General features: G+C 40.6%; 1 protein-coding gene across 3 annotated transcripts in view; it reads left to right on the top strand.

The window, feature by feature from the left end:
- Window positions 1-7,073, top strand: part of LOC308584736 (putative lysosomal acid lipase/cholesteryl ester hydrolase) — a 54,048-nt gene extending 46,975 nt beyond the window's left edge. Inside the window, exons 7-9 of one of the 3 annotated variants that reach the window (XM_081189747.1) lie at window positions 206-277; window positions 2,111-2,182; window positions 5,578-7,071. In XM_081189747.1, the coding sequence (XP_081045873.1) occupies window positions 206-277; window positions 2,111-2,182; window positions 5,578-5,811 (378 nt within the window). In that variant the 3' untranslated portion in view covers window positions 5,812-7,071. Of the gene's footprint in view, window positions 1-205; window positions 278-2,110; window positions 2,183-5,577 lie in introns of all 3 variants that reach the window. The other 2 variants (XM_081189748.1, XM_081189746.1) reach the window with 2 other exon arrangements.
- Window positions 7,074-10,692: the final 3,619 nt, after the last annotated feature.

A 10,692-nucleotide genomic window follows, 5' to 3' on the forward strand; every position in this document is an offset into this window, starting at 1 on the left:
GTATTGTGCCCCCCTGGACAGTGTGCTGTGCTTGCCCCATGGAAAGTGTTAAGTGAAGTGGAGTTACTATGTAAACATGGATTCCTGTGTGATATCCCGATGTTGAGCTCTGGTGCACTGCTTTTGTTAAAACAAACCAAATGGAAGGGAAGTGGCTGTTGCAATTTGTGATAAATTCAGCTAATCACTTTGCGCTTTCTTACAGAGTCGAATCGATGTTTATTTATCACACTTCCCAGCTGGGACATCTATCCAGAACATGCTTCACTGGACTCAGGTGGCACCAAAACCCTCTCTTCTGTTTAAAAACAGTTTTCTGTATTGATTGAAGAATGGGTGATCAGGACAGGCTTTTACAAAGACTTTTAAGAATGAAATGAATAAATACGATGAAAAGAAAAAAATATTTATAACTCAGCCTCTCTTTTTACATACTCCAGAAATATGAAAAAGGATTTAAAGCTGAGAGAGTTTTATTGTGTTTAAATGTTTCCAAACAGGAGTATTTCAAAAGCTAAAGATACAATAATATCCCCAATGGATTTGTTTTTATTGTCAAAATAGTCCCTCTGCATGTAGATGGACAAAATACTACATTTCTGTGATATTTTACTGAATTGTGTCTCAGTGAAGAACCCAGTGCTACTGCAACCTTTGCCCACCTGATTGGACTACAACTCCCATCAGCCAGGCCACGCTGCCTTGTGCTGATGGGAGTTGTAGTCCAAAGCATCAGCATGGCTCCAGGCTAGCAAAGGCTGTGTCTTCATATCATTGGGCAGGCAAGGCAGTGCTATGATTTGGGAGCACATGATCTTGAATGCAGTAGAACAGAACAATCTGACAAAGAGGTACAAGTCACAGACTTGTAGCACTAAATAACATGGGTTTGTTTTTTTCCTATCTGCGGTAGAAGAGGCATTGTAGAAGCGCATTGGAACCTGACTTGTTCATGAGAGTCATTTCTGTTGGATATTAATGCTTGTTTGTAAATGGTTTAAAAGAATAAAAGGAGAATTCCCTCCATGTCTTGATCCAGGTTTGGGGCAAATACACTATGGTGAGGGAGCCCCAGCAGAAATTTAAAATCACAAAACATGGAAATATAGGCTGTTAGAACTTTTAAATATCTCCCTTTAAGTTTCTTCCAAAACTCCCCTTCTTTCCCTTAGCATAGAAAAAGAGCATATGTTTGGTAAGTTATAAATGGTTTATTTACAGAGTCATGTGCTTTCCCATGTGCACGAAAAGACAGGCACTTTAACTTAGTGTCATCTTAATTATTTGTATAGAAACACAAAGTTGGCTTGCTAAAGCCACACGATAGAAGCTTGGAGCATCTAGCTAAGATGTCCTTTCTGATTGGATTCAGAGGGTGGAAAAGAGAATGAATAATGGCTTTGGTAGCCCTTCCTTCCAAAGTGAGGGGGAATGACCTAGTTAAGCCTGGCTGGACTGTCTTAAACCCTTCATGAATTAACTAGGGTTAAACATGCTGGTTATTTGAGGCTCATATATCCCACAATCGAGTTGTTTCTTCCCAGCCACTGCTTCCCTTGTACCTGCTCTCTATTTTGGATCAATTCTGGGGAACCTTTTTTTGCTCCACAGGCCCGATTCTTATCAGGATCAGTTTCACATGCAACGTTTAACATTAGGGTGGGGCCTCAAATCTGTCAATTACCTAATGGATGTCAAAGCATCCTAATGGATGTCAAGGATGTCAAAGCTCCTTGCAAGGTGCTCCTTCCAGATTCCAATGTAAACCTCTTCCTGATTCACTTTAGTAACACTTCATTTCTAGTAGGACACGTGTCAAACATTCTCGAGATATCAGATAAACTGAGGAGGCGTAGAAGTTTGAGCAGTACTAAAAAACAGGTCTACTGCTTTCAAATAGCTTTGTGTACCTTTTTTGTATGTTTACATTAACTTTTGTTCTCACTAAAGATGAAGTTAGACATTATTGCATAGCCTTAATCATTGCATGGTTTTTGACACAGTCAACATCCCGGTTTATGCCAGTGCCATGGTCTATTCATATAGCACACTTCTATATCACCTGCTTTGCCCATTTGGTTTTTCAAAGTATGGCACACCTCTTTTTCAGATTGCAAAGGCTGGGAAGTTCAAAGGCTTTGACTGGGGAAGCAAGGAAGCAAACATGCTTCACCACAACCAGGTAAGAATTTCTCACAAATTGAGGATTTCTCTCTGTAGGTGTTTATATGAGGGTAGATACTGGTAAGGCTTGGCCACAGGTACTCGTGGCAAAGGCTGCTGCTCATAAAACACATGGTGGATAACATGAAGTTCCAAGGTAAAATTAAAAAGTCAAGGGTAGCAGATTTAAATGAAGTTTATCACCAGGTTCTACATACACAAAATTAAACGGTTGTTGTGCCCATAAATATACTAACTTATTTGTTTATGTAAATCCAAATAATATTTCTTAAAGCCACAGAAGTGTCCGCCATGTCTTCTATTCTCCAAAGGGACACAAACCCTGTATGGGTGCCTGGGACCCCATGGGCTCTTGCCACCACTCGGCAGTGGGAGGGACGGGCACCTGACTTTTGTCACAGTATGCTCACCAAATCAGATCCAAATAGCACCTTTATTTATGTGAAGTCAAAAGCCAATATGTTCAGTTGATACAGCTTTGTACAAAAATAATAATAAATAAATGGCAACCATCTGTTAAAGCAATGCATACAAAATGGAACCATATCTCAAAAATAGGAACATATGCAAATAAACAAACAAAAACACAAACAAATGGAAAAACTTGCCAAAATAACATTTGACAATGCAGTGGTCATGGGTGGTTTCAATGAACTCACGTAAGAGGATCTGCTATTACTTTACGAACAATAGCCATTGCATGGATAATCAGGTTTCTGTTTCCCTCTTCACTGAGCAGCAGCTGCAAGTCATGGGACTATGTTTTCATCCTACAGTCCAGATACTGTTGGCTTCCCACGGGAAAGAGAGAAGGGATGTGACGTACACTGGTTTCCTGTTTCCTTTGTTCTGTCGTTCTTTGTTGGAGTTGCTCTCTGCTTCTCACAGAGACAAGATGTATATTTGTATGCTCTCTGCATAGCTTAGGAATAAAGCTTTTAGCAATGTAGCACCATACCTGCCTCATCCTTTCATTGTGAACACTGGATGTATACTCTGCTGGGCTCGATCCAAGATGAGCCGTATCAGCTCCAGATGGGCCGGAGCTGAAAAATTCTAACATCTAGCTCCATTTCATAAAAATTCCATGCATTGTGTCAATACAGTGACAATAATAATAACTGGAATGGCAAGAAATGTGGCATTATATATATATATATATATATATATATATATGCAGGTTTTGGTGTCTTCGGGTGTCTTCCCGTGTAAGAGTTGGGGTGTCTAGGCGACGTTTCGACGAGGTTCGCCTAGACACCCCAACTCTTACACGGGAAGACACCCGAAGACACCAAAACCTGCATTCCTGTACCCGTGAAAATCTACGAAAGCATATATATATATATATATATATATATATATATATATATATATATATATATATATATATATATATATATAAAATATATTGTCCAGTAGCACCTTAGAGACAAACTAAGTTTATTCTTGGTATAAGCTTTCTTGTGCGTGCACAGTGTGTATCTGAAGAAGTGTGCATGCACACGAAAGCCTATACCAAGAACAAATATAGTTGGTCTCTAAGGTGCTACTGGACTATTTTTTTATTTTTTTATATATTTCGACTGTGTCAGACCAACACGGCTACCTACCTGAATATAGATCCCTCGTATTTCCTTCCTTTTAAATTGTGTCTATAATTGTTTCTCTGAACCATGTATGTTCTCAAAGCACCAATACTTTAGATTTAGCATAACACTGCTCCTCTATACAATGTTTAAGCAATGACACATTGAGTTTTTTGGTCCTTATGCAACTTTTGCATTCCCCTGTCCAGATCTTAATCTTTCTTGTGGCCATGCCAATGTGTGAGGGCATTATCTTCATTAATCACTCCCTTGAGTATTGTGGTTATATGCTTCATTAAGGTGATAAATTTGATTAAAATCAGGATTGCTCAAGGAATTCCTTTTACCACCATTACAACTCCCACATGGGAATTATTTGGCTCAGCTTGATAATATCTAGGGAGTTAAAGAGGTTTTGGATTTACTTTAGGATATGCCAAAATATCTCTTAAATTTGATGCACATTTACTATAGGGAATGGTCTCCAGATTCCCTTGAGAATATCTAATTTCTATATCCCAAAAATATATCTCAAATGTAATATGGGGATGTAAATTTGTTGACAAATCTGCCATATGCCAGGTGCCTATCTTCACTCCCCTGTCATATAATGAAGATCATTTTTCTATAAAGCAATACATCACACTCATGAGGATTGCTTCCATTCTTTCTTTCAAATTTATCCCTCTATACATTAGCTAACTAAGATATAAGTCTGGTTCTAACAGCCATACTTGAAATTTGCCAGAAGAGTCTGTCTTGAAACTGCAATCATGTTTCTTCAGTGCTAACAAAACTGGAGCAGTAGGAAGAATCACTGTTGGGAATAATGATGACTGTTGGGAATAATGAGTCAAAGACACTGAGCTGGTTTGTAGGTAACGCTAAGCCAAACCAAAGCTTGCTATGAATGCTGGTGTGGAAGAACTTCCTGAGAGGAGAGCCTGGCCACTTCACAATTCCCTTGACTCTCCTGCTGTTGCGATTCTGCACACTAATCCGTAGTTTGGTTTAGCAAGTTGCTCAACCCAGGCATGTGGCTTGTCTTTCTCCAGACACTGAATGAGTTGTAAATATGAGAACAAACTTTGGTTCCATCTTGTGGTTTGTTTGGAGTGAGACAAACCATGAGCCTGGCTTTGTCCTTAATGCTAAAGCAGCAGTAAGGAGACCAGAAAAGGGTCAAAGTGTCTGTGCACTCCTCTTAGGCAGAGTGCACATTCATGCTCAGTCATAGTTGGGCTTAATGTTACATGAAAACCATCTCATTCCTACAGAACAATCAGTAAATCCAGACAATCAGTGCTGGATTTACAGCCAGGCAGAGCGGCCTGCAGCTCAGGGTCTCGGCCACTTGCCATTAAAAACAAACAAACAAACAAACAAACAAACAGGCAGATGTTACTATCTAGGCTCAGTTGGTTAGTAACAGTAAGGACAAGAACAAAGTTTAGGTACTCAAAAAATCATAGAATCATCACATAACAGAGTTGGGAAGGATCACAGAGGTCATTGAGTCAAACCCCCTACAATGCAGGACTTTTTTGCCCAGTATGAGGCTGGAAGCACAACCCTGAGATGTAGGTTGACCAGGCAATCTGCACAATTTCCTCTTCATGGATGGATTATGTGCACTTTCTTGCACAACTTCTGATGAATGCCCAGTTGTTATGCACATTAATAGTTCAACATGCGCATTAATGGTACAACCCTCAACTTAGATATGCTTGTGTTTTGCAAGTGTGCGTGTTTGAGCAGGGAGACTTTGCAGACTGTTTTTAAACTTTTTTTATCTTCTCTCTTTTAGTCAACACCACCTTTCTACAACGTACAATGGATGACTCTTCCAACAGCTGTCTGGAGTGGTGGTAACGACTGGGTTGCAGACTCAAAGGACGTGGCCCTCTTGCTGCCTCAGATCCCAAACTTAGTTTACCACAAGGATATTCCTGAATGGGAACACCTGGATTTTATCATAGGCTATGATGCCCCACAGCGCATGTACATAGAGATAATGGATTTAATGCAGACTTATAAGTGAATGTGAAGTATTCCTTCAGAACCCATCACTGTCAATGTGTGTTGATGAAAAGCACTGCAAGATTTCTTAAGATTCCATTTCTCATATAGGTTCATCACAGTCTCAGTTATAAGAAAGATTTGCTTAGTAACCTTGCCCTTTCTAATTCTTTCAGTGACCATGGGTGTTCCTCCGTTGTTTTAGGAGCGGCTAAGATTCTTTGCTGCTCTTGCTTCATCATGCTGTGTAGCAGATTCTTGTTCTAGCACAGCATGACTATTGAGGGTAGAAAAAGTTATTGTGGTAATATTCAAGTCTTTTCCTTTGAGGAACTGGTCCAATTCCAGTTGCTTCCCAGCCTTGGGATCTATCTGCTCTGGGATAGAGTGCTGCCTTTTCTTAGCTCCCTCAGTAGTTTCTGATCTAATCTCTCTCTCTCTCTCTCTCTTCCTCTCTGCCGCTGAGTTGTGAACTTTAATTTGATTAGTTTCTGTCTAGATTGGAATCCTCCCTTAGTCAGCAGTTGTATTGCTGGAATTTTCTAGTTAGTTTTTCTTATCTCTAATTTTCACTTTGGATAGAGAAAAGGGGAGAGAAGCACTAATGACAGAGGAGCCTCTGTTGGGATATGTCACTCCCATATTTCTTAAGAAAATTCACCCTGGAAAGCATTCCCTACCTTCCCCTTCTCTCCCCCACCTCTCTCTCTCCCCTTCAACTCGCAGTGTCTATGACAGCAGTGTCTCACACCAAATGTAACTGACTTGTAGAAAAGATGGAAAACAGAAATGCTATATGTTCCTTTGTTATCCATGAAAACCCTTCCATAATAAAACAACCATTGCTAGGATGTCTATGTGCAGTTTAGTAATCCCCCAGGGAATTAAATCTTTGCCCTCCTCAGAAGGATTTAAATCCATACATCTTTAATGGGAGTATTGAGACACAACTTAAGTTGCATTCTCATCACAGTAGTCCTGATGAAGGAAAAAGCCTTTAGGTCATTAAACTTGCATAATAATGTATATATGAAAGTAAATCTGATCTTCCCAAATTTTGTCATGGAGAGTGGGGTTGTTAAAACCTTGCTAACATCTGTGGTAACATGAAATCTGCTTTTAGGAAGCTTTTTAGAAACAAGATATTGGGTAGTAGTCAACTAGGTTTTCCTCAGAGTAGACTCATTGATATTAATGAACATGACCAAGTTGGATACTACCCCACTCCCCATAACAGAGTTAGGAAGACCAGCTCTCATTCAGAGTGCTCCAAAGCAATAAACCTTCGTCTTGAAAGCAACACGATGTGTCACGCTTACTTAAAAATTGGCACCTTGGGACTAAACACCATTTACTTGGAAATTATTTCTTTTAAAAAAATTAAAGTCCCTAGTTGTTGGAATGCAAGATTTGACCATGTATTTGAGTGTTGTCCTCGGTAGACCAGGGCTGAAGTTTCCACTCTCCATAAATGCAAAGAGAAGCATGGAAGCAACAAGGAAGACAAAGGGGGCACATAATTCTTCTGCAGTGCTGCTACATTCAGTCCAGTAAATATTGCCACTGCAAGGGCCTAAAGTGACATCCACTCCCACCCTCCTTCTCTTCTATAGCCCCCCCTTTAACCCCCCCAGCCATTTACCACAAGCACAATTGCTCCCGAGAACCTTCCTCCAACCTATACTCCTCATCTTTCCTCCCAATGCCTCATCTTTAATCTCCTCAGTGCTAGAAACACCACCTTCCAGATCTACTTGACCTCTTCTCAATTCCTCCTGCTCTCCAGCTTTCTCTTCCCCTTGACTCCCAGCCAGTTCCACTGTTCTCTCCTCTGGTTCCTTCTCTTTCCCTTCCAGCCATTACCAGCGGACTAAAACTGCCATATTAACCTGTTCTCGCTTGCCTCTCTCTTGCCCCCACCGTCACACTGTTTTCTCAGAGCAACTTCACCCCACCCCTACCATTAGAACCTTGGATAACAACCAATGAAAACAGAGTGATGACACCTTACAATCGATCTACTGTATTGGCCTGAATATAAGCCTCACTTTTCTTCCAAATCCCGACCGTGAAAAGTTAACGTACAGCTTAAATCCGCAAGCTTACAAAAATTGGCTTTTACGATATGATTGCTGAAACAGATATACGGTAAAATGGAATGAGTGTGAGTGCCTGTGGAATTTTAAGGGAGCAGCTTATATTTGAGTATTGTCTTTTTCTCCCCCCCCCCTTGAATTTTAAAGGTGTGGCTTCTACTTGGGTGTGGCTTATATTCGGGTCAACACAGTATATACACCCACACACCTATAAACACCCACACCCGGACTTCCAGTGAACCGCAGCCACAGGAAAGGAGCACGAGGCTTCCCTTCGGGGGGGTCTCGAACAACGCAGGGGTCTAGAGGTGTCACAAAGGCTCCGTGGACCTCAAAACCCAAAGAGGATTATCTTGGGGGACAGGTACCTGGCGGTGCTGCCGGTGCTCCCCTGCTTTTCGGACATTTTAAATCAAGTTTGAGAACAGGATTGGAGCTGCAGCATGAAAGGGAAGCAACAGACCCCGTGTTGTGAAGCCTCAGGCTCCAAGTGAAAGCGGCAAGCCTCCAACAACAATTAAGAAGCTGGGTCATAACTAAAATAATAACAGACTGAATTTAAGTTAAAGAAACCAGCGGAACAAAGATACTATGATATGAAAGAAGAAGGAATTTGCTTTAGCGGTAAGAGTAATTGGCGTGTAACGGAAGACTGGGAGAGGAGAGGCAGTAAGACTGTAACTGCCGAGTGGGTGTTGCGGAGAGACCTCAGATACAAAGTGTAAAAATCTGAGGCAATGGACTGATTGAAAACAGTTGAATATTTGAAAAGCGGATAGAAACATTTCTGCTTTGCCCTGGTTGGAGCACGCTACGCCAGCGACTAAAAGGGACTGTGATTTTTCACCCAGTCTAGGATATTTAAGTGAGACTTTGTTCCGAGTTATGGCATTTTGTATATACCTCCCCCCGCCTAATGTGTTCAAGCTGAAACTGTTTCTTTTTATTATTTGGGGTGCTTAATTGACTGAAAGCTGAGTTTGTTATTGAGCGGAGCGGACACGACGAGAGGTTTGGGAGGAGAAAGTGAACCGTAAGAGGAGAACTTTGGAAAACAGTGGAACCTCTCGCCGCCATTGTGCCCCATTTCCTGTTTTTCTTTTAAAGCGGCACACAGCTGTAATCATCTAGGAGAAGGTAACCTTGGCGCCTTAAATATTTAACCTATCACTACAGAAAACGGGGAGTAAATGGCTAAGTTGAAAGAAAAGAAAAGAAGACTTAAACACAGTACCTTGGCAAGATTTTACGTTCCCGCTAGATCCTGCTGCCTTTCCATGGCAATCTCTCGGTTTAATTTTGACTCCCCTCCATCTTTTCTGCTCCGGCTTCGAAACCCGCCTTGTACGTCATCCCTACTTCCTGGAAAGTATTGAGCTGGATGTTTCCCACCTCCTTTTCTCCCCCTTGTGTCTTGATGTTCTCTACTTTATTTACTCTCTAGGATTTAAATCCCGAGTACTTTCTTCCCCTTTCATTTGCTTTTTGTGACTGTAAACGATCCATCTAACTGGTCCCCTAGTTGTGAGTGGAGAGAGACTTCATACTGAAGAACTAAAAGGGTGAATGCAAGTAAAGCGCCACTGTGTGGGGCCAGAAAGGTACTACATTGGGAAAACAAAGAAATTTCCTAAATTACAGTTGAGTGACCCCTAAGGGTGGGGAAAAACTTTTTCTTTCTTTTCTTTTCTTTTTTTCTCTCTCGTTAATTAAGACTAATAGATATACAAAATGAAAAAGGGGGCGGGAACGCCTGCTGAAAGGAGACAATCCAGACAAGAAAATGGGAAAGAGGGGAAGGAAATTAAGGACTATGATAATTTGATGGCTGAAATAAGGAAAGAATTTAAACACAATGAACAGTATATTGAGAAAAAATTACTGGAAGTACAGGACTCATTGAATAAGAGATTAGAAGGGGTGGTGGGAGAGCTAACAGGAAAAGTAAAAGATTTATCTCTAAGATCCAAAGTACTTGAAGACTCAATGAAAAGGGTTCAAAAAGATACCAAAGAAAATAGGAAAGATATGGACAGGATTAAGACAGAGGTGAAGGAGATAAATAAAATACAGGAAGAGTTACTGGATAGTGTGGCGATGACTCAAATGAGACAGAAGCAATCAAACCTGAAATTTAGGGGGATCCCTGAGGAACCAAATGAAAATATACGATCTAAATTGGTTAGAGAATTGGCAGTTTGGTTAGATATGAAGGAAGAAGACATAGGATATTCAGTTGCAAATATTTTTCGGATAAAAACAAAATCAGCCAAAGCCAGAGGGAAGAAACTGCCAGGAGATGTCCTGGTTATGTTTAACTCTCTGGATATGAGAAATGAAATACTAAAGTTAAACTATAATCAAAAACTATGTATTGAGGGTAAGCCAATTATTATATTTAAAGAGATTCCTTCAATATTTCTTCGTAAGAGAGATGTTTATAAAAAACTAACTAACCAACTGAAGAAGAACGGGATCCAATATAGATGGGAGTTCCCGGAAGGGATTTCATTCTATTTCAAGGGAAAAAAATTCAAACTATCCAGCTCTCTGGAATTGGATAAATTTGCAAGAAGATATGAGAAGGAAATGGGAAGGTTGGGAGGGTGGGAACCAGAAGGGGTGCAGATGGGGGAAGAGAGGGGTGGAGGTGAAGAAAGTGGAGAGGGAGAAGGGGAGGAAAACCTAGACGAAGAAAAAGAAGGGGAAGAGACAGATAACAAGGAACAGATCTAACTTAGATTCGACCACTTACTGATTGTACATTAAAAATGACTTTAAAAATAACCTCGTGGAATGTGAACGGG

The sequence above is a fragment of the Podarcis bocagei genome (genome assembly GCF_964188305.1).
Source record: "Podarcis bocagei genome assembly, chromosome: 4".
NCBI lineage: Eukaryota > Metazoa > Chordata > Lepidosauria > Squamata > Lacertidae > Podarcis > Podarcis bocagei.